Raw genomic sequence first — 25,209 nt, 5'->3', positions numbered from 1 at the left:
CCACAAGCATTGATTTCTGGGATCCGGTAAATGCTGAGCTTCCAGCATTCACCGCTCTTTTCCGCGCATGCTCAGTGTTTACGGCAAGCAGCGCCGTAAACTTCCGGGTTGCCATCACAACGGGCATCGTCGTCGAAAGTTTCCGCCCCGTTGTGATGGCAACCTCTTTCGAAATCCTGCGCGAACTCGTGGCAGGCCTCCACAATGACTCCTGGCAACAATGACATGAGCTCCCAGGAGACAGTGCGGCACACAGGAAATGATTAAATACCCGCCCGTATCCGCAGTGGACACATACAGGAAGCAGAGGTGAACACGAGAAAAACACAGGTACACTAGACAAAAAAAAAAAGTTTCGTTAATAACTGAATACATTGCTGTAATGTGATTTGAGCAAAAGTTGTAAAATAGGGTGGACCTCTGCTTTAAGGTTAAACCACTTCTCCTGTCTCATTGTGTGGCACTGTGTTTTACACTCCCTGAAACTGAATAGTTTTCTTCCTACGCTGGGATCACCATTTAGGGTATTTTGTATACCGTTATCATATCTCTTCTCAAGCGTCTAATCTCCAGGAAGAATATGTTTAGTGGTTGAAGCTGTTCTTCGTAATTTGAGGTCCTCCAGTCCCCTTATTAATTTTGTTGCCCTTCTCTGCACTTTCTAGTTCCAGCACATCCTTCCTGAGGATTGGTGACCAGAACTGGACAAAATACTCCAGATATGGCCAGACCACAGTTTTTTATAAAGTGGCAGGATTATAGTTTTATCTCTGGAGTAAAGGTTTGTGAGGCGGTGGTATGCTTTTGCTTCCCAATTTTGCCCATGTGAATGATCAGTGAGGTAAGCAGAGAAGACGGATGCCTCCCATGCTAGAGTAGGCTTTTAGCGGCAGAGAGGGATGTAAAAAGAGCAGACGGCATCGGAACTTGGGTAGTATGCGTCTGACATGATCGCTGCCGTGTCTGTGCCTCTGCCCCGCGTCGCAAGACAGAAAGTAAAGGGAATTATCACAAGTAGGACACAGACAACAGCAATACCCCCTATAGGGGCTTGAACCCGAAATGAAGAAATTTTTACTATACATTCACTTTAAATTATAATATTTCAGCATTGCCCCTCAGCTATAGGCATGTATCCTCCTTATTCACATGAATATGCCGTTGTTGAAGAGATATCTGGCTAGAAGGCCCCTCTTTAAGGTGCCAGAAACTGGCAGTTAACAAAAACATTTTGTTTTCATTTAATTCTTACGGCACATTTTATTATCTGAAAGTTTTTTTTTTTTTGTATTGGTCTGTAATCATTGTTGTGCTTTGGCAGGAGAAAGGCTGAGCCTTACATCCTGATGTGCCTACTTTGACAGGGAGAGAATACAAATAATCTGTATTAGAACAATTTAAGAATGGAAATTCATATTACTGTAATAATATGCCCAAACCATTATGACTGATATGCTCTGCCATTTCAGTACACAAGATAGCTTAAATCTGCAACTATAGAAGGATGCTTGCACAGGTATGGTATGGTGTGTGTGTGTGTGTGTGTGTGTGTGTGTGTGTGTGTGTGTGTATATGTATGTGTATATATATATATATATATATATATATATGTGTGTGTGTGTGTGTGTGTGTGTGTGTGTGTGTGTGTGTGTATGTATGTATGTATGTATGTATGTATGTATGTATGTATGTGTATATATATATATATATATATATATATATATATATATATATATATATATATATATATATATATATATATATATTATTCAGGATTTATAGTAAAAATTAAGTAGAGCACTGCGTTTAAACTAAAAACAGGTAAAACAGCAGCCAACACACCTATAGACTCAAGGCAAAAAATACATGAAAAAAATAAGTGTAGCGCTATATTCCACATCCACAAATGTGTGTATCGCAATACATAAGTGAATATAAAAATAGTGAAAACTACCAAGACATGTATGACCATAATATGGATAATGCCAAATAATTCAACAGTGTTGATCACATGGAAAATTAAATAGACAATAATAAAACTTCGTTATCAGATGTGCCAGTGGTTACTAAGCCTTTCTGACTTGTCTGGCGTACGCCATTTCAGGTCAATTTGTTCCGGTAAGCCTCCTACTTCTGGTGTTGGCCCCGGCACTGATGTACAATCTATGCACACTTGTCTTCTTTCTACCCACTCGCCAGATCTGGTGTAATCATCCATCTGTGAATTTGGGAGTTTCTTTCCACCATCTGGCCATTCATCACCCCCATAGAACTCTGCTGACTTTCTCTTCACTATTTTTCTACACACATTTTTATATATTCAATATGGACTGTTATGCTTCATGATATTTTTTTATTTTTGATGTTTGGTTTATGGAACCAGCATGGGTTTCTTTCTACTAATCACTGGCACATCTGATAACTAAGGATTTATATAGCGCCAACAGTTTACGCAGCGCTTTACAATATAAAAGGGAGACAATACAGTTATAATACAATAAAATACAAGAGGATTAAGAGGGCCCTGCTCAGAAGAGCTTACAATCTAATAGGGTGGGGCAGGTGGTACAAAAGGTTGTAACTGTGGGGAATGAGCTGGTGGAAGTGGTAGGAGATTAGTTGGAGACGTGATAGGCTTTCCTGAAGAGATGAGTTTTCAGGGATCGCCTGAAGGTAGCAAGAGTAGGGGATAGCCGGATAGATGGAGGTAGCGAGTTCCAGAGGATGGGAGAGGCTCTGGAGAAATCCTGGAGACGAGCATGGGAGGAGGAGATGAGTGAGCTTGAAAGCAGGAGGTCTTGTGAGGAGCGGAGAGGTCGATTTGGATGATATTTGGAGACAAGATTAGTGATGTAGCTCGGGGCAGAGTTGTGAATGGCTTTGTATGTTGTAGTTAGTATTTTGAATTTAATTCGCTGGGTGATTGGGAGCCAGTGTAGGGATTGGAGTAGAGGGTTGGCAGACACTGAGCGGTTGGTAAGGTGGATAAATCTGGCAGCAGCATTCATGATAGACTGAAGAGGGGATAGCCTATGGAGAGGTAAGCCAATGAGAAGGGAGTTGCAATAGTCAAGGCGAGAGATAACAAGGGAGTGAATGAGGAGCTTGGTGGTTTCGTTTGTTAAAAAGGGGTGAATTTTAGAGATGTTATGGAGGTGAATTCTACAAACTTTTGACAATGATTGGATTTGAGGCTGAAATGACAAGTCAGAGTCTAGGATTACACCTAGTACCCTGGCGTGAGGGGAGGGACTGATGGTTGCATTGTTGATTTTGATGGAAAAGTCATGGAGGGGGGCACGGGCGGGGGGGAATATTAATAGCTCAGTTTTAGAGAGATTTAGTTTAAGGAAGTGGTGCGACATCCATGCTGATATGTCAGTTAGTAAGTTAGTAATGCGAGAGGAGACTGAAGGAGTGAAGTGAGGAGTAGACAGATAGATTTGGGTGTCATCAGCGTATAAGTGGTATTGGAAGCCGTGGGCAGTTATTAAGTGACCGAGGGAGGAGGTGTAGATAAAGAGAAGGGGTCCAAGAACCGAGCCTTGGGGGACCCCCACAGAAAGGGGCAATGGAGAGGAGGAGACAGAGTTGTAGGTGACACTGAAGGAGTGCTGTGATAAATAGGCAGAGAACCAGGATAGAGCAGAATCTCGGAGGCCATGAATGGGAGCAATGAGATGGGTCTTAAGTTGTTCAGGTCGGTAGGGTCCAGTGAGGGCTTTTTAAGAATGGGAGTGATCTGCGCATGTTTTAGAGGGGAGGGGAAGATGCCACTAGAGAGGGAGAGATTGAAGATGTGGGTGAGGGAGCATAGGATAGAAGAAGAGGGTGACCGTAGTATTTGTGAGGGAACAGGATCCAAAGGACAATTGGTTAGGTGGGCATCCGAGAATTTTTGTAACCTCTTCCGTAGTAGCCAATTCAAAAGAGGAGAGTGTTGAATGTGCTGCTAGGCAAGGTATGTTGGGTGGGGAAGACGTACGCACAGTGGAGATGTCCTCACGAATTGCATCGATCTTGTCTTTGAAGTGATTGGCAATCTCTTGGGCAGTGAGTGAGTTAGTGGGTAGAGGGGGTGGTGGACAAAGCAGAGAGTTAAAGGTTGAGAAGAGCCGACGGGTAGGCATTTGGTTTTACGCCACAGTCGTTCAAGAGCACGGTAATGTCTCTTGAGATTTCTAGTGTTGTCAGTTTGCCAGGGTTGTAACGGTCGGGGCCTGATTCTGCGTGTGGTTAGAGGAGCAAGTGCATCTAGTGATGATGAGAGTGAACTGTTGTAGACAGAGGTGGCCAGGACAGGATATATATATATAGATATATACCAGATGGCCTGTTGACCCGTGTTAACTCATGATAATATATCTTAAAGGGTCACTGACTTGTATAACCATATAACTATATTTCTGTACAAATACGTAATTTACTAACCACTCCCCCCTCCCCTCTTTCTATTGGTATGCTGAACCATATATAAGCTGTAACACACCTAATAAAGGCAGACATTTTATGAATGCACAAACTGCTTCTCGTTTCATGGTGTGTCCAGATATCTGAGGGCCCTGTTGGTGTTACCTAATAGACGGGTAGACAGCCAGAATACCTACAATTTCCTTTCAATTACAATTGTCTGTTTTGGGACTGATCAGTTTGAACAAGGTTATTGATAACCGTTAACAACACAAATATTTTTACAGATGAATTAAGGAAGTGTAGCTGGCCTGGAATTCCTCGAGATGTTCGACCTACCACATGGAGACTTTTGTCGGTAAGATTTATTTATTTTTTTTTTAAATTTGGGTTCAATAAATACAATTAGAGATCAGTTATGTTGTTTAATTACGTGCCGACCGTGCCATAGCCGAATGACAACTACAGCACGGTCCGATAACTCTGCGTGGGTGTACTATGAGTCCCCCTGGGGCACGCACCCGGGAATGTCTGTGACCGTCATGTCTTCCAGACCCAGCGTGTCACGGCTCAGGGTAGAGGGCCAATGACAGCAGCCCTTTACAACGCGATCGCTCCGTCCAATTACGGAGCAATCAGTTGTCAACAAACCGGAGCATGCTCAGTTCAGCTCCTCCCCTCTCCTCGCACCAATCGGTACATTGTGAGAGGAAGGGTGGCGGTGCAGCAGCGCTGTGGGCTGGGTCTAAAGTTCACACAGCGCTGCCCTGTGCCCATCCATGGCTCATCCATCCCCACCCATGGGCTCATTCATGGCTCATCCATACTCATCCATCCCCACCCATGGCTCATCCATTTCCATCCATGGCTCATCCGTGCCACATCAGTGCTCATCCATGCCTCATCCGTGCCACATCAGTGCTCATCTGTACAACATCCATGCCAAATCATTGCTCATCTGTACAACATCCATGCCAAATCATTGCTCATCCGTGCAACATCCATACCGAATCATTGCTCATCCGTGAAACATTTATGCCACATCAGTGCCACTACAGTGCCTCAGAAGTGCACATCAGTGCCACTACAGTGCCTCAAAGTGTAAGGGTAGTCAAATTTAGATTTGAAATGTATGTCCCTAGAACACCTGATAGTGCTCCCTGCATTTTGGGGCTCTGTATGTGGCCAGACTGTGTAAAAGTCTCATATGTGGCATCGCCATACTCAGGAGTAGCAGAATATATTTTGGGTGTCATTTTTGCTATGCACATGCTATGTGCTAGAAATATCAATTTGACAACTTTGTGTAAAAAAAATAAAGAAAAAAAAAAGCCTTTTCTTTTCAGTCCAGGAAAGGTAAGGGAGGGGGGAAATGGTGACCTGGGATGTGCCATGGTCACGTGGTCAATGTGCCTAAAAGGGGGCATACTCAAGAAGTAATTTGAAGTAATTAGTAAAATTAAAGCAAAGTAAAAAAGGGGGTGGGTGTGAAAGGAACATCGACGAGATCAGTGTTTTGAGGGCAGGTTTATATGGAGCGAGAGTCCTTCAAATTCAGGCTGACCTAAGGTCAGCCTTCCTATTTGTACCCTGAGTCCCTTGGAAATAGTCCACGAAAGGTAAGGGAGGGGGGAAATAGTGACCTGGGGTGTGCCATGAAAATGTGTGAAACATCTCAACGTGTGGATCCAGGATATGCCTGGAGTAGCAAGATGAATTCCACCTACCCAACTTCTTGATGATGTGAAAGGGGGACCCCTTGGCGAGAGGCTGCTGAAGCGGCTCTTATCCTGAAAGAAAGGACGGAGTATAATTTGGGGTCCAAGCCTAAGTTCACTAGGAGGGTGTGGCAACGTTTGCCAAATTGTGCTGTGGTGAGAGGGGCACTTGGGAATGGTAAGAGTGGCTATCCTTGGGTTTGTCTGCTGACTGCACCAGGAGTTGATCTAGGACTGCTACCGGGCACCATGCAGTATAGGTCTCAAAATACTTAATATCGGTGCCGGCTCCTTTCCTCTGCATCCTGCAAGCGTCTAGGTGCAACCGGAAATGGTCGGGGTATCTGACTGTTTATTTAGGAGCGTACAGGCCTTTGTACAAGTACATGTAATTTCGCCTGGCCTTAGGAAACCACAGAAGGCCAGATAACTGACTGCCTTAAGGACCAGGCTAAGTAGTTGCCCGAAGGGGGCCCTGGTAAACATATTGGAAATGCCACAGAATATATACCCTGTGATGGGGAGCCTGCTGGTCATGGCTGGTGGGATACTCTTCGGAATTCCCTTTTAAAATGTCCTTAATGGGGTAAACAAAAAAAAAACAGAGGGCCTCTAGGGTGCAGCAAGGAAACAAAGTGTTGGATTTCTGACAAATATGTCTTACCGGTGTTGTGAGAAAGCTTAAGCTGGGAGTGACCGTAAGCCACAAAAGCAAGTTTGAGTTGGCTGATAATGACTTGTCAATTAATGAAATTGCGCCGATACGTAATGAGTAATCCATCGTTAACAGTGAGAAGTGCGGTGCCAGAGTGGCAAGGGCGTCTGCGACTTGCTGGACAAATTAAATTGGGATAACCCATCCACAGCTGTATTATCTACACCAAGGGTAGGCAACCTCAGCCTCCCAGCTGTTTTGAATCTACAAATCCCATGAGACTTTGCAAGACCCTGACAATCAGTCATGACTCCTAGAGGCAGAGGCATGATGGGATTTGTAGTTTCACCACAGCTGGAGGGCCGAGGTGGCCTACCCCTGATCTACACCATTGATGAACCTGCAGTGAATATGGAATTTGTAATGGAGGGACAGCCAAATGAGCCTGCATATGAACGACATGATTAACAAACTGGACCTACCTTTTGTTAATGATTTCGAAGGTAGCTTGATTGTCTGTGGAGTAAACTATAGTGTTCCCTGTCCATTGGTGAATCCAACACCTGTGCTGCCGAAACTATGGGGTTAATTTCAAGGTGATGTTTGTGCAGACCTGGGAATTGCCAGACTTTCTTCCGGCCGTGGTCCTGCTAACCAGTGAGTGCCAACAATTGCTGCATAGCCTTTGGTGGCTGCAGCATCCGTAATACTACTACTCAGGGAGATGACACTGACACTGCAGGAATGAACATGGCAATGCCGTTCCAGCGCTGGAGTAACTCCTCCTACATGTGTAAATCGGATAAAGCCACAGAATCTAGTTTGAACCGAGAATCGGAGTCAGGGGCAGTGGGTAGCAGTGCCAACAACCTAGAAGTGAAATGCCTACCTTAGGGAATAATTCCCACGGTAACTTAGGCATGCCTAGCAGATTGTAGTACCTTCCTGGAACAGGCTTGGGAGGTCATAAATGCATGCATATGGTCTCTAATTCTAGACAATTTGTCTGCAGGCTGACTAGTGTGCATGGATTGGGTGTCTCATGTAATCCTCAGGAAAGTGAGTGGAGTAGCTTGGTCCTTAACTTTCTTAGCTGCCACTGGGATGTTAAATGCCAAAACTACCAAGAGCTTCTGTAGATCGGTAGGGGCTTGTTTAGGACTTTCAACAAGGAGGTAACCTCTTTTTTTTTTTTCTTTTAAGCTACTTCAGTAAGTTCTTTTGGGATACTTAAATTCACCATTAAAGTTCATTTTTTTATCCCATCAAATGTCACATCATGGTAGCTTTATCTCCCCCCCCCCCCTTGTATTTCAATTTCTTTATTAATTTTTGTCTGTATCAAAACATATCACATTTAGCGTGGTAAAAACTACCATAACATCCGTATACTTATGTGATTAATACATTTATACCCGAAGACAAACAACCCAATCCCCGCACCCCACCCGTCCAGACCCCCCCCCCCCTCAAATACCCCCCTCTACCAATCTCACGTCAGGTCACCTCTCTCTTTTCCAATATTACTGCTCTTTATTCCTCTTTTCCCTGTATGTATTTTATTCCTTTACTGCTATGTTCCCTATGCTCCCATGACTTCAGCGTATCTTATTGTTAGCTTATAATTAACCCATTCCCGCCATTTTTCCCTCAAAGACTTCCACTGAATGACCATTCTGACAGTGTTTTCTATTCATAAGAATCCAATTAAGAGCACTGGGAATAAAAAATCTGACCTACGCTGTAGTCCAGCCATGAGTTTGGGGATGGTCCAGGTTTTCAGAGAGGGCGTGCTCCCATGTTCTGAATCCCCTGGCAGGCGATGGTGGGATGGAGGCAGATTCTTCAATATTCGCAGCCTGTGACATGACCTATGTAACTTAAAAACAAACCTGTTGTGAGTATATATTACTGGTTTCCTTTTTTTCTTTTTTTTTTCTCTTTACGGTGAATAAGCGTGAGTTTATGTAGTGCAATGAGCGGACTCACTATGGTTATAGTGGGTCAGTTAGAAACAAACTCATGTTGCATGGGACTGAAGACGCGTAGGTCCGAGTGTGGTAAGGGCCAAGTTACCTGAGGCGTAACAGGCAAATTAAAAACATAAACTCAGGCCTTGGAATACCTGAAAAATGTGTCAATAAGGGGTATGCGAGTAGCGGTATGTTGTAAACGGATGAATAATGTGTTAACGGATGAGGAGACTTGCCACCAAAACAAGCCAATTAATGAACGAACATCTCAATCCGTTAGCACCCATAAACATGACAGGTGTAGCGGTGTAATGCCATGAGAGACAGGACAAGTGATGTATGTACAACAAAATTTGACATGTATGTGATGACAAGTGAAAGTGGAAAATATATCAACCTGTATCGATTGCATGGAAACTCAGCCTTGTAATTTCTATCGAAATGTAGTAATAGGAACTTAAAGAAAATAAGAAACGGGAAACAACCACCCGGTTAAAATATTACGTGGACCCTAGGTAAGAAACAAGATCTGCGCACAGTGTCTACCAGTAGATGTGAAGTAGTGATTATTCTAATTTATAAATAAGACTATTGTAACTGCCTGCTGGTATATTGCTATGGCTACAAGATTATATGGTTGAACTGGACGATAACAACAACTAAACTGTAATAAGACCTATCGCAATGCACCTGTGTATGTCTGTTCCTCAATGTGACCTGTAAAAAATAACAGAAATTCCCAAAACATGCGTAACAATCTAATCAAAGATTCTTGAAATCATAGAAGATAACAGTGTGATCTGAAAGTATCTGAAAACTATCAACAAAATCTGATTAAGACTACAGTTGCAAACGACATGGGTACTACAAAAGGTACTACAGGAAAGTCTTGCCCTCTGGTACCTAAAAGCCCCATGTCATCAGATGAAAGCTCACACGTACTGCGGCAAATGTAGACTAGAAACAAATATGGCTACGAGTATCAGATAAGTAACAAATGAGATGCAGATGAGAAATGATGAACTCATGTTGCAGGAGATTGAAAGCGTGTTATGCCCCGTACACATGATCGGAAATTCCGCCAGCAAAAGTCCGATGTGAGCTTTTGGTCGGAAATTCCGACTGTGTGTATGCTCCATCAGACTTTTGCTGGCGGAATTTCGGCCAGCAAAAAATTGAGAGCAGGTTCTTTATTTTTCAGACAGAAAAAGTTCCTATTGGAAATTCCGAACGTCTGTAGCAATTCTGACACGCAAAATTCCTACGCATGCTCGGAAGCATTGAACTTCATTTTCTCGGCTCATCGTAGTGTTGTACGTCACTGCGTTCTTGATGGTCGAAAGTTCAGAGAAGTTTTGTGTGACCATGTGTATGCAAGGCAAGCTTAAGCGGAATTCTGTTAGAAAACCCATCCAAGGTTTTTCTGATGGAAATTCCGATCGTGTGTACAGGGCACAAGTCCTATAATCATCGTAAGCAATTCCAAAAATGAAAATCGTATTGAACGCATTGATGTAGTGATAGGCTCACAGTGCTATGCGTAGATTAGACGAAAGTACCGATAAGAAGAATCCCTTTGTAAAATAGAAATTATACGTAACATACCGATGCTGAAACGAACCTAGAGAAGCGAGAAAATATACCAGGATTGATGCGTTTTGATCGGAGTGACTTACAAAACAGCGACCAATTCGAGAAACAATCAGATTCTTGCAGAAACTCATACAAACTACAGTGGTATGGGAAACCTTGTGGTAGTGTCAGCGTCCTGACTTCAAGAAACCGGAACTGGAAGCTGTAACGTGAAAGGAACGCCCACGAAAGGAATGGGTTGAGGGCAGGTTTATATGAAGCAAGACTCCTACAAATTCAGCTGGACCTGCGGTCAGCCTTCCTATTTATGCTCCTCTAACACCTGATGATGCTCCCTGCATGTTGGGCCTCTGTATGTGGTCAGGCAGTGTAAAAGTCTACACATGTGGTATCGCCATATTCAGGAGAAGTAGCAGAATGCATTTTGGGGTGTAGTTGCAAGTATGCTGTGTGTGAGAAATTATGACAATTTTGTAAAAAAAAAAAAAAAAAAAAAAAAAATCCTTAATTTTGCAAATAATCGTGGGAAAAAGTAGAACTTCAAAAAAACTCACCGTGCCTCTTACTAAATACCTTGGAATGTCTACTTTCTAAAAAGGAGTCATTTGGGGGGGTACAGTATTTGTACTCTCCTGACATTTCAGGGCCTCAAGAAATGAGACCGTCAGTACATCAGGTGTGATCAATTTTCAGTGATTGCCACAATAGCTTATGGACTCTTTAACTTTGACAGACCAAATAATAATATACACTGATTTTGGGTTATTTTAACCAAAGATATGTAGCAGTATAAATTTTGGCTAAAAAATGTATGAAGAAAAATTACTAATTTGCAAATTTTAAAACAAACGAAGAAAGGTGTGTGTGTGTGTGTGTGTGTGTGTGTGTTTTTTTTTTTTTTTTTTTTTTTTTTTTTTTTTTTTTTTTTTTTTTTTTTTTTAAATTTTCGATCTTTTTTCATTTATAGAGCAAAAAATTCAACTCGGTGATTAAATACCATCAAAAGAAAGCTCTATTTGTGTAAAAAAAAAAACTACAAAAATGTTCGTATGGGTACAGTGTTGTATGCCTGAGTAATTGTCATTAAAAATGTGAGAGCACTGAAAGCTGAAAATTGGTCTGTTTAGGAAGGGGTTTTACGTGCCCAGTGGTTAAGTCAACCAGTAGTGAGGAAATAAAGAATCTGCCATTGCTGATCCTTCCTTATTTTTCATTAAAAAAAAAAATGGGACTCCTGGTTACAGTGCTGATTTGATGGCTCTTGTACTCTCTGGATTACTAACCTGCAGCACAGATGTGCAGATCAGGTGTTCTCACTCCCCTCTGGCTTCCTGATCTATATGCTTGTTCCAGGTCAGTGACTCGGGAAGTATTAAAATCAGAGAGCCAGGCAGCTAATGTTTTCCCAGCATTCATTGGGGATTCAAGCAGTTATTATGGAACTCATGAATTAAGCTTCTGCCCCTAGGAGGTTGGCTATTGGGCAAAGCAAAGGGCATATCCCAGTCTAGTGGGTGCATGTATAACATAAGTGCTAGCTTAGTGTTTTCTAAAGGAGGTTTGATGTCTATTCTCCACAGACCTTCCCAGCTTTGCCAGTTCAAGACCACCAAGCTAAAGAATTTTATATCAACAGCTACTGGCAAAGTCATACTGGACCCCCAGATCCTGGATTTTCACCCCAACAGCCAGCATTGGTTGCAGTGTCATACCAGACTCCTCAGATTCAGAATATCCCTTCAAGGGCTGTTCTGCACCTCTAATATACCAGACCTCCAAATTTAGACAGTCACTGCAGTGCCCATTAACAGGATCGTTCTTCCTACCGGACCTCCAGATTGGACTACACATTGCATGACCGCTCTGCTCTGCCTGTGTAATGCTGGACATTCAGATCCTGGTGCTTGCCATAGTTTCAAACTCCGTTCTGTTAAATGCTGGCCTTTTATATTGAGGGTCACTGCTGAAAAATCACAATAGTACTGAGGACGCAGTGCACTGAGGTTTCTGCTGTCTCTTGCAAAAATCACTGGAGCACCTTACCAAACTCCCTTTTTCCACTTTATCTGGTCCACGATAATTTTTTGCAGTGTTTTGCTTCCATCCTTTCTTTATCTTGGAGGAATTCTTTGCTTTTTCCTGGAGGCATAATTTCTGGATTTTCACTTACAGAAAGTGGTTGTGACTTGCTAGATACATTGTGCAGTGGGAGTGTTGGGCTCTGCATGTGAATTATCTTCTTCATTTTGATTACTGCTGCTCCAGATAGCTTAAAACTACACTGGAGACTCAGCGGGGCCGCATGTCACCATTGCTATCTGCCAAAAGCCTCAATGAGTACTTGAACAGGATGGCAACCCATTGCCTTTCCAGAGGCCAAAGTGTCTGCCTTTTCATCTTTTGCTCACCCTCTCAGCTGCTGCAAGGGTAAGAGGAAGAGCTAGCACTTTAGCTCAGCTTTGCTGTGTGTCTCGTAAAGGGGCACCACCATCAGCTCTGCTTGGGACCATTTTGACAGCATGTCTGACACTAGAAAAAAGACTAGCCTGTATGCTAATGCTAGCTGACCTCCACGCTTTGCCTGTGCAAAAGTTTGACTGGGTTTAAGCCATTCTTACACTTGTAAGTTCTCCGCTAAATTGTTTCTTTTCTTTTTTATATAATCACATTTTATTAAAGTTTAACAATACAAAGAAAAAGGACAATGCAGTAAAAGCATCTTGTACGTTATTTCCAAGAGACAGCAAGATATTGGAGTTTATAGGTGCTGAAACCTCCTAGAATGATGAATCTTACAACGTAATTTTAAAAAGTATTCCTTTTATTATAAATTGTTAAAATTATGTCTATACCACATATTAGACATATTGAAAGTGCAAAAGTTATGCAGCATAACTCTAATGATTTGAACAGACCCCCCCTCCCTCTCCAAAGTATAGAAATTCCTCTATAAACAATTGTATATGCAGTCATGGATGCCCATGGCAAACAGAGCATCACACATATGAGGAGAGGCACAACCCAACGTGTTTTTGCATTGTCGGCTTCTTCAGGGGTTTTCCTTTGGAGGGGAAAGAATGTAGTAGAGTTGCTGTAAAAGATACAAATATGCAGTATCTCACAAACGTGAGTACACCCCTCACATTTTTGTAAATATTTTATTATATTTTCACTGAAGAAATTACTACTTTACATTGTAGCAAAGTGTGAGTATACAGTTTGTATAACTGTAAATTTGCTGCCCCTCCAAAATAACTCGACACACAGCCATTTAATGTCTAAACCGCTGGGGCAACAGAAGTGAGTACACACCTAAATTGAAATGTCCAAATTGGGCCCAATTAGCCATTTTCGCTCCCCGGTGTCTTGTGACACGTTAGTGTTACAAGGTCTCAGGTGTGACTGGGGAGCGGGTGTGTTAAATTTGGTGCTATCTCTCCCTCTCTCTCTCTCTGTGTTCAGCATGGCAAAGAACTCTGAGGAGCTGAAAAAAAAAATTGTTGCTCTACATAAAGATGGCCTAGGCGGTGTAACAGGACAGGTTCCACTCAGAACAGGCCTCGCCATGGTCGACCAAAGAAGTTGATTGCACATGCTCAGCGTCGTATCCAGAGGTTGTCTTTGGGAAATAGATTTATGAGTGCTGTCAGCATTGCTGCATAGGTTGAAGGGGTGGGGGGGTCATCCTGTCAGTGCTCAGGCCATACATCGCACGCAGCATCAAATTGGTCTGCATGGCTGTCGTCCCAGAAGGAAGCCTCTTCTAAAGATGATGCACAAGAAAGCCCGCAAACAGATTTGTTGAAGACAAGCAGACTAAGGACATTGATTACTGGAACCATGTCCTGTGGTCTGTTGAGACCAAGATAAACTTATTTTGTTCAGATGGTGTCCAGCATGTGTGGTGGCAACCAGGTGAGGAGTACAATAACAAATGTGTCTTGCCTACAGTCAAGCATGGTGGTGGGAGTGTCATGGTCTGGGGTTCCATGAGTGCTGCCCGCACTGGGGAGCTACAGTTCATTGAGGGAATCATGAATGTCAACCTGTACTGTGACATACTGAATCCGAGCATGATCCCCCTCCCTTCGGAGACTGGGTTGCAGGGCAGTATTCCAACATAACGACCCCAAACACACCTCTAAGATGACCACTGCCTTGCTAAAGAAGCTGAGGATAAAGGTGATGGACTGTCCAAGCATGTCTCCAGACCTAAACCCTATAGAGAATCTGTGGGGCATCCTCAAACGTAAGGTGGAGGAGCGCAGGGACCCTAACATTCACCAGGTCTGTGATTTTGTCATGGAGTGGAAGAGGACTCTGGCAACCTGTGAACCTCTGGTGAATGCCATGCCGAAGAGGGTTAAGGCAGTTTTGGAAAATAATGATCACACAAAATATTGACACTTTGGGCCCAATTTGGACATTTTCACTTAGCTGTGTTTTTTCTTTTGTTGCCAGCGGTTTAGACAATAATGGCTGTGTTGAGTTATTTTGAAGGGACAGCAAATTTACACTTATACAAGATGTATACTCACTACCTTACATTTGTAGCAAAGTGTCATTTCTTCAGTGTTGTCACATGAAAAGATATAATAAATTTACAAAAATGTGAGGGGTGTACTCACTTTTGTGAGATACTGTACATTCACAAAATTCCTAATCTAATCAATTGCTATCGCAATGATTGTTTATACAATGATTGAAAAACTTATATCCTGGTTTATATCGACTTTGGGAGGCCCCAAAGGGGCAATACATATTCCTGCCAGAGCACTATATTGTGGACTGGGCGTGTTTTTATATGTCAGGCGGACCAGGGGTTGAATAGAAGGGCCTATCCCAAAAGCCAAGAAAGGGTCCAATACACAGGGATTGGCAGTTCAGTCTGTTCAATCTTGGGTTTAACCAAAAGGTACTGTATATAACCACACAGAAAAAAAAGGCACATGAAATAGTTTGTTCAAATACACTAGCATAAATACCTACGGTAGTACACAGTCATCAAGATATCCAAGGTAGTAATAGTAGCAAGATTTTATTTAAGCCATTGTGACAGCCGGATAAATAAAAAAAAAAAAAACAAAAAAAAAAAATAGACAAAGAAAACCTGAAAAGAGACCGACACTAAGGATAAGACTAGGGGCATTTCTTTCAAGTGATCTTGAAGAATGGTCCTTGGGGATACTAGATGTGGAGTTGCGCCGTATCAAACATCTATGTTTCGGCTTTCTCAGTGGAGTAATACATCCAACCTGCCCAAGTATCCTTAAAGTGGATGTAAACCTGATTAATGACATTTGACCTGGGCACATCTGTCTCTAGTGTTTTTTTTCTGATCTCTCTCCAAAGCACTAAGTCCTGTGTTTCTGCTGCTCCGTTTTTCTGTTATCAGGATGATAAGTTCTAACTAGTGCTCTGTCAACAGAGATAAAACCAGCCTCAAATTTGTGTCGTGGGAGGTTGCTATAAATAAATTGGCAGAGAGCTTGTCTTGTCATCATAGCACCTTCCTTTCTTTGCCTATGTGGAGTGGGGGAGAGTGTGCCTTTCCTCCAGTCGGCTGTCTTGGCTGTATGCCAAGAATCCACTCCCAGTGCTTAACAGGAAGATAAAATCTATAACACAATGTGCACTTTCCAAAGAATATAGCAAGTTGAAGACAGCAAATATGCATGTAAAACTTATGTACGGAGATTTGTTTCATACCTGTGTATCATCTCTGGCTATTCACTTCACTGGGTATATGTGAGGGTTTACATGCACTTTAAATTCATCCTGTTTGTTCCTAAGTGCAGCCATCGTTCAGCTTCCATGATTTTATCCACCTCCAGCCTAATAAAGAGGGAGAGATTGCTTGTTTCCAAAAGCAGAGAATAAGATTTTGCTGCATTAAGCAAGTGGGGAAAGACTTTTTTTTTTTTTTTTTTTTTTTTTTTTTTTTTTGTAGGATTTGACAAATTTAGTGTCGTGAAATAAAAATTGCATAGGAGTACTTGCTATGGGTTTAAGGATCAGTTTTTGAATCCAAGGGGTGATGGTTTCCCAAAAGGCCTTAATCTTGGGGCAAGCCCACCAGAGATGCAAAAAACGTAATCCTCTGGTTACAGCCCCGCCAACGATGATTTGCCATAGGAAACATCTGTGCCAAATGAGAAGGGGTTCTATACCATCTAGTAAGAGATTTGTAAGAAAAATTATTGACTGTGGGTACTATTGGAGGTGGAATGCATCAGTTGAAGCATTTTCTGGATTTGAGGAGGAGTAAACTCCAAGCCCAGCTCCCTCTCCCATTCCCACAGCGATTCAAACAGAGATGGAGAATATTGTGGTTGCAGGTTCCGTCCTAGTCTAATATAATATTATTATTATTATTATTATTATTATTATTATTATACAGGATTTATATAGCGCCAACAGTTTGCGCAGCGCTTTACAACATGGGGCAGACAGTACACTTACAATACAAATCAATACAGGAGGGATCAGAGGGCCCTGCTCGTTAGAGCTTACAATCTAGAAGGGAGGGTCAAGTGGAGACAAAAGGTAATAACTGTGGGGGATGAGCTGATGGGGGAAAAAAAAAAAAAAAGTACAGTTGTTAGGTGTGGGTAGGATAGGCTTCTCTGAAGAGAAGGGTTTTCAGGGATCTTCTGAAAGCTAATAAAGTAGGAGATAAGCGGACAGATTGGGGTAAGGAGTTCCATAGGATTGGAGAGGTTTTGGAAAAGGCCTGGAGGCGAGCATGGGAGGAGGTGACAAGGGAGCTAGAGAGCAGGAGGTCTTGAGAGGAACGAAGAGAGCGAGTAGGTTGGTATTTAGAGACTAAGCAAGTGATGTAGCTGGGGGCGAAATTGTGGATGGCTTTGTACGTAGTTGTTAGAATTTTGAATCTAATTCTTTGGCCGAGCGGAAGCCAGTGGAGGGATTGACATAGAGGAGTGGCAGACACAGAGCGACTGGTAAGGTGGATGAGTCTGGCAGCGGCATTCATAATGGTTTGAAGAGGTGATAGACTATGTAGAGGTAAGCCAATGAGAAGGGAGTTGCAGTAGTCAAGGCGAGAGATGACCAGCGAGTGAATTAAGAGCTTTGTTGTGTCATTGGTTAGAAAGGGGCGTATTTTGGAGATGTTGCGGAGGTTGAGGCGGCAGGATTTGGACAGTGATTGGATGTGTTTGCTTGAAGGAGAGTTCAGAGTCTAGGACTACACCTAGAACCTTGGCATGTGGGGATGGGCTTATAGTTGTGCCATCAATTTTGACAGAGAGATCAGGGGAAGAGGCATAGGGGGGAGGGAAAATTAGAAGTTCGGTTTTGGCTAGATTGAGTTTAAGGAAGTGGTGAGACATCCAGACTGATATATCTGAGAGTAAATTACTGATACGTGAGGAGACAGAGGGAGTGAGCTGAGGGGTAGAGAAATAGATTTGGGTGTCATCAGCGTAGAGGTGGTATTGGAAGCCATGGGAGGCTATCAGTTGACCCAGGGAGGCAGTGTAGATTGAAAATAGTAGAGGTCCAAGAACAGAACCCTGAGGGACCCCAACAGAGAAAGGAAGAGGAGAGGAGGAAGTAGAGTTATAAGAAACGCTAAAGGTGCGGTTGGATAAGTAGGTAGAGAACCAGCGAAGCGTACAGTCACGGAGACCAAAGGCGTGTCGTTTTTTGAGGAGGAGGGGGTGGTCAACCGTATCAAAGGCAGCAGAGAGGTCCAGGAGTAGGAGTACAGAATAGTGTCGATTGGTTTTGGCCGTTAGTAGATCGTTTGTTAGTTTTAGGAGAGCAGTTTCTGTGGAGTGTTGAGGACGAAATCCAGACTGAAGGGGATCGAGAAGGCCATTATCAGCGAGGTGGACGCTCAGTCGGTTGTAGACCAGACGTTCGAGGAGTTTGGCTAAGAAGGGGAGCAAGGAGATGGGGCGTAGGTTGTTAAGATTGGATGGGTCCAGTGAGGGCTTTTTAAGTATGGGTCTGACAAGTGCATGTTTTAGAGAGAGTTAGGGAAGATGCCAGAAGAGAGGGAGAGATTGAAGATGTGGGTTAGAGAGTATAGTATAGGGCCAGAGGGTGAACGTAGCATTTGTGAGGGAACAGGATCCAGAGGGCAGGTGGTAAGGTGGACATTAGCAAGTAGCTTAGCAACTTCGTCTGTAGTGGTGGGGTTGAAAGAGGGAAATAATGATTGTGCCTGTGGGCATGAAGTGTAAAGCGTGGAGGGTGTCGGCACAGTAGAGATCTCAGCGCGAATAGTATCAATCTTCTGTTTGAAGTGATTGGCGATCTCCTGTGCAGTGAGTGAGTTGGCGGGTGGAGGCGGTGGAGGACGAAGTAGAGAGTTGAAGGTGGAAAAGAGTTGACGGGGACAGGATGATAAGTTGCTAATGAGAGTGGTAAAATAGGTCTGCTTGGCAGAGAGGAGGCTGGAGTTGTATTTTTTGAGGGCAGATTTATATTGGTAGAAATCTCTCTGGGACTTAGTCTTACAGGCTCTCCAGAGCACGACTACGTTTTTTAAGACTTCTAGTATCATCTGTTTGCCAAGGTTGAAGGGGTCTGGGCTTGATTCTGTGTGTAGTGAGGGGGGCAAGTGAGTTCAGTGAGGCTAGAAGTGAAGCGTTGTACACAGAAGTGGCTAGGTTGGTGCAGGATAGGGGTGAGATTTTGTCGTAGAGGTTGTTAATGGCAGAGTAGAGAAGAGAAGGGTTGAGATGACGTAGGTTTCTGCGGGTAACTTTAAGGTGGTTGGAGGGAGAGGAGGTGAAGGAGAGGGAGAGAGTGAAACTAATAAGGTGGTGATCAGAGAGAGGGGATGGATAGTTAGAGAGGTTGCATGGAGTGCAAAGGCGAGAGAACACGAGGTCAAGGATATTGCCTTCTGAGTGAGTTGGAGCATGCATCCACTGCTTCAGGTCAAAGGAGGATGTTAGGCTGAGAAGTTTGGAAGTGGAAGGAGTGTTAGTATTAATAGGGATGTTGAAGTCACCGAGAATGATAGTGGGGATTTCAGAAGAAAGAAAGTAGGGTAGCCAGGCAGAGAAGTCTTCAAGAAAGGTTGATACTGGTCCAGGGGGCCTGTAGATCACAGCTATCCTTAGAGAAATTGGAGAGAAAAGGCGAATACAGTGTGCTTCAAAAGAGGAGAGTGACAGAGAGGGAGGTGGCTGAAGTACCTGAAAGGTGCTATGTGGGGCTAGCAGGATTCCGACACCTCCTCCTTTACGTCCGTGGGATCTGGGGGAGTGAGTCCAGAGAAGACCACCATGGGATAGGGCAGCAGAAGATGCAGTGTCGGATTCGTGGAGCCAGGTTTCGGTAATGGCGAGAAGGTTAAATGAGTTGGAAATAAAGAGGTCATGGAGAGAGGTGAGCTTGTTGCAGACAGAGCGTGAGTTCCAAAGGGCACAGGAGAAAGGGAGTCTGGATTTGGGAAGAATAGAAATGGGAATTAAATTGTGTTGATTGCGGTGGCTGCTGCCAGCGGGTGCAGGGTGATGGGCGCATGGGGTACAGTTAAATGATGGAGGCCCAGGGTTTGGGGATATATTTCCAGAGGTTAGGAGAAGCAAGAGGGTGAGGGAGGTAATATGGGAGTGGGATTTATATGAAGTGACATGCCCCAGGGTTTTGGAGATTTTTAGTGTATGTGGATTTAGAATTAGCAGAAGTTGGTGGGTGCAGTAATAAGGACAGGACAGGAGTGAGGGTGATATATATATGCTGTGGGGGGGAGAAAGTTTAAGGATGGAGGACAGAGTTGTCAAAAGCAGTGGTAGAGAAAGCATGTTCCAAGGAAAAAGAGCTAAAGGAGTAAACAAGTTCACCTGATGTCTGTGTGCTGGTTTTCAAAGTGTTTATCTTGTGTCCTTTCGCTTTGTGCCTTCGCTAAAGTGCAGAGTCAGAAGTGCATTTCACTTGTAGAAATCGCCACTTTGAGAAAGAGCCAAGTTGCAAATGTGTACCCCCTGCAAATGCTTCCCCCAAGAGAAGCTTAAATATATACTGATAGGGGTAAGGTGTGGGCGGATTTCAATTAGCAATCAAGAGGTTATAAAGCTTGGCTGGTTAATAGGGCAAAATTCTTAATTCACAAACAGACTAGCAAGAGGGCACTAAAGTTCAGAGGGCCATAATTTTGGGTAAGACAAGGGAGATAATAAAGCATTGTAATGTGGACAGGTCTACAGACAGTTAAGTAAAAATAACATACCAGCATTATTAGAGACACATAAGGAAAAAAAAAAAAAAAATATAGTCTGCAACTGGCGATATCTCCATTCTGCTAATGGGATCGTTTCTTAAAGAGACAGAAGGACATTAAGTGGCAGAAGTTTACCCCGAGGGGCAAAGTTTGCGCAAATGGTATCTGTCCCTCAGGATCGGAAAAATCTGATGTCTTCACATTGCAAAAACCAGGGAAACCCTCCCATGGGTGCCAAGGGAGACGGTGAGGAAGCGAACTGGCCTGCCCCATTTTAATCTGTCCCACACAGCAAGTGTATTATAACTTATATATAAAGCGTGATTAAATGCTGCACCTCCTATAGGTCAAATATCAAAACCTAAAACCAATATTAAGAAAGAAAAAGATGCGCAAAGAAACTGCTACAAATAACAATAAATATTGCTGTGAACAAATTCTCTAAAACATGTTAATATGAAAAACAAATGGTCCATGTGATATAAAAAATAAATGAATAAAACCAAAAGTGAATTTATCAAAAACAGAATATCCCAAAATGATCCTTCAAAATTTAGGAGAAGCAAAAGTTCTTCACTTAATCTCGAAAAGCAGGACACATATTCATTCGAATCATCTGGAATACGGAGCATAAAATGCAAATGCAAACTGCTTACCAGATCCGTTGGATCTCAAATGATAGAGATCAGAAGCCCTTGTGCATTAGCTTGCTGGCAGGTGAATTCACAGTGATTGAAAGCAGAGAGGAATCCACCTGTTTATCCAGGAATTAGCAAAGACAACATTTTCTGGGACACTCTCATAAAAGCCAGGATCTGGGTATTCTCATGTAAGGAGGAATACAAGAGGGCTTCATGGTGCAGTATGTTCCAGCCAATGTATTTATTTAAAAAACAAATCATACAAAGTCCATAAATGCAAGTGGGTAAGAAAAGCAGGTTTGAATCAGCCGCAATGTCTACCAGTCAGCTGTTCAGCGTGATGATGTCACAGGCTCATGCTCCACCCGACATGTTTCCCCTTAACAGGCATCCACTGTGAACGGAGATCATGCCTGGACATCAGCACACCACACTTTAAATACTGTTCAGGCAGGAGAGACATAGGAAGTAAGCATTTAGCCTGATACAACCTGTGTCACTGGTTTAATCATTAAAAATTAGACAAATTTTTATATAAAATGATATAGAAACTATTCTTAGGACTAATAGGTATTTTAAACCTTAAACACATAGAAAACTAAAACAAATTTTAAAATTATAAAAAATTATAAATATATAGAAAAAAGAAAAAATTTTAGACATGCTATGACCAATGAATCCTCTTTTAATATTGCCTATGTGTTTGCCTATTCTGATGTTAAGGGCCCTAGTGGTCCTGCCTACATACTGTAACCCACATGGGCAGGCCAGTAGGTACACAACCCCTACAGTTCCACAAGTAATAAATTCTTGTATATTGAATGATTTTGTTGTAACATTAGATTTGAAAGATGTGGTTCTAATGGTTTCTGAAGTCTTACACACTTTACATCTTTTACAAGGAAAGAAACCTTTCAGGTTTCCAAACATGTACACTTTAGGGGGTAAGCCTATTGCACTGGGTGCCAATTTATCTTTTAGGGTATAACCTCTTCTGTATATCACATTAGGTTTGTCTGGAAGTACTGGCCCCAGAATTTGGTCTCCCTTTAGCACTTTCCAATGTTTCTTCATTATTCTCTTCACCCACCAATGTTGGGAAGAGAATGTAGTAATAAAAGCCCACTCGAAGGAATTATCTTGCTTCCTAGTTATACTGTTTTTAGGCCTCAGAAGTTGTTCTCTATCCATAGTAGTAACATCCTGGAGATCTTCTTCAATCGACTTGGGATCATATCCCTTGTCGAGAAATCGATCTCTCAGGATAATGGCTTGAGTTTTATAGTCTTCTACCCGAGAGCAATTTCTTCTTACCCTGCAAAATTGGCCCTTGGGGATGGCCTTAAGCCAATTGGGGTGATGACAGCTATCTTGGGGAATGTACCCATTTTTATCTGTCGACTTTTTTTTAAAATGTTTTGGTGAGCAGTTGCCCCTGATCTTTAAAAACCACCACCAACCAAGTCCAAAAAATTAAGAGGTTAAACTAAAATCATATGTGAATCTAATGCACCAGAGATTCAGAGTCCCCTTTCCATAGAAGGAAAGCATCATCTATGTATCGACGCCAGAAAAGGTGGGGGCATTTCCAAGAAAAAATATGATCATTTTCCCAGAAGGCCATAAAAAGATTGGTGAGGCTGGGGGCAAATTTAGCCCCCATCGCCACGCCAGTGCACTGTAATAAATATTTTTGATCGTAATAAAAATAGTTATGCTGCATAGCGAATTCTAACAGTTTCAGAATGAATTCCAACAGGGGTCTACCCAGTGATCCGTCTTTTCATCAAAAAATATCTGGCCGCGGTAAAACCTAAATTATGGGGAATATTAGTGTACAAAGAGGATACATCTGCCGTAACCAGCAATACATCCTCATCCACTTTCAACGGTGCAAGATCATTAATCATCTGTATGTCTGCATGTATACACATGTCGGGTGGAGCATGAGCCTGTGACATCACCACGCTGAATAGCTGACTGGTAGACACTGCGGCTGATTTAAACCTGCTTTTCTTACCTGCTTGAATTTATGGACCTTGTATGATTTGTTTTTTAAATAAATACCTTTGCTGGAACATACTGCACCATGATATTCAGTTTTTTTGATAAATTCACTTTTGGTTTTATTCATTTATTTTTTATATCACATGGACTATTTGTTTTTTGCTACACCACTCAATTTTTCATATTATCATGTTTTAGAGAATTTATTCACAGCAATATTTATTGTTATTTGTAGCGGTTTCTTTGCGCATCTTTTTCTTTCTTAGTAAGTAAACGATGCATAAGATGGTCATTTTGAGCACATTTATTCTCCCGAACCATGTCAGAAGTCCCACAACATGCCACCCAGTAGGGTGCCAGAACTAAGATCGTACAGCAGTTTGGGGTCTGGTGAAATATGGGTTCCCAGGTATGGAAGTGATCCCTTCTTCCAGATGAATTGGAATGACTCAAGGACAGACATTGCAGATGGAACGTAAATGGGCAGAAATTCTGATTTTATTATAATTCATTTTAATATTTTATGATCTAAACTGACACATCTCCATAAGCACTGGTACAGAAATTTGCAGTTGCGTTAAGTATAAGAGGAGGTCCCCGGCAAATGCTGACAATTTATGTCCTGTGGAACCTATACGGATCCCAGTGATGTCAGGATTGTTTCTAATTTTTCCAAGCAAGGGTTCCAACGAATAATTAAAAGGACAGCGGGGATCCCTGTCGTGTCCCTTTTTTTTTTTTTTTTTTTTTTTTTTTTTTTTTTTTAATATTGAACCGTTCAGACAACATTACGTTCACTTTTACTCGAGTTTGGGGATTATGATACATCCTCCGAAGCAGTTCCGTCATGTACGCCCAGTTGACCCTGTCAAAGGTGTTTTTTTTTTTTTTTTCTGCGTCCATTGACAATACTACACAGGTGTTCGCTCAGAGCAGCGCTCGGCCTAATGCAAAACATGTAGGGCTTGTATTGTCTCTGGCTTCACGGGCCACCATGAAGACCATTTGGTCTGGGTGAACAAGGGCTGCCTCATGGTCCTGAAGGTGGACAGCCAACAATTTAGCCAGAATTTTGTCAGAATTCAATAAAGAAATTGGCATATAATTGGCAATTGGATGAGGGTCCTTTCCAGGCTTGGACAATACCATAACATGTGAATAAATAAAGTAACAAGTGGTATCACTAAAAATTGTGAATTATGAGTGAAGCTGCTCCCTTTAAAAGTGGGTAAACCACTCTGGATAAGTGAGGAGATTTAAATGAAAGGTGTGGCTAATACCATAACATGGGCCAGGAGCGCCTCTGGTGCTAAGGGGTTCGAGGTAGTGATGGCATTGAAATAACGGCAAAGCGGATCGGTTTAGTTAGAAAATCGTTTCATAGTATACAGTGAGGAAAATAATTATTTAATCCTCTTCAGATTTTGCAAGTTTTCCCACTTGCAAAGAAATGAAGTGTCTCAAATTTTTATCATAGGAGTTGCAGTTCAGTGAGTAAAATAAGTATTTGATCCCTAAGCAAAACATGACTTGGTACTTGGTTTCTTGGCAACTCCAAAGTGTCAGCTCCCTCCATACATTTTTTTTTTTAGGATTAATGTCTGGAAACTGGCTAGGACACTCTATGACCTTAATTGCCTTGGCAGTATGTTTTGGGTCAATGCCATGTTGAAAGACCCATCCATGACCCATCTTTAGTGTTCTGGCTGAGGAAAGCAGGTTCTCATTCAAGATTTTACAATACATGGCCCCATCCATTGGCCCCATCCATTGGCCCCCTCCAATGCAGCAAAGTCGGTTTGTACCTTTTTAGCCTTTAGAAACGGCCCCAAAGCATAATGTTTCCCCCTCCGTGCTTGACTGTAGGGATGGTGTTCTTAGTGTGATAGTCAACATTTTTCTTCCTCCCAACACAGCGAGCCCCTCTCCTCAAGAAGGCACATGTACAGTCATGCCAATGAACATCTAAATGATTTAGAGAAGGATTGGGAGAAAGCATTGTGGTCAGATG

The 25,209-nt window shown here is 42.5% G+C and overlaps 1 protein-coding gene across 5 annotated transcripts in view; it reads left to right on the top strand.

The window, feature by feature from the left end:
* The window catches only part of TBC1D22B (TBC1 domain family member 22B), a 551,506-nt gene that overhangs the window by 143,570 nt on the left and 382,727 nt on the right, over positions 1-25,209 (top strand). For all 5 annotated transcript variants that reach the window (XM_073615872.1, XM_073615870.1, XM_073615873.1 and 2 more), the window contains one exon: positions 4,698-4,768. In XM_073615872.1, coding sequence (XP_073471973.1) covers positions 4,698-4,768 — 71 coding nt within the window. The remainder of the gene's footprint in view (positions 1-4,697; positions 4,769-25,209) is intronic.

Source organism: Aquarana catesbeiana, linkage group LG02, assembly GCF_042186555.1.
Source record: "Aquarana catesbeiana isolate 2022-GZ linkage group LG02, ASM4218655v1, whole genome shotgun sequence".
NCBI classification, from domain to species: domain Eukaryota; kingdom Metazoa; phylum Chordata; class Amphibia; order Anura; family Ranidae; genus Aquarana; species Aquarana catesbeiana.
This window is presented reverse-complemented; position numbering and strand designations above follow the sequence as displayed.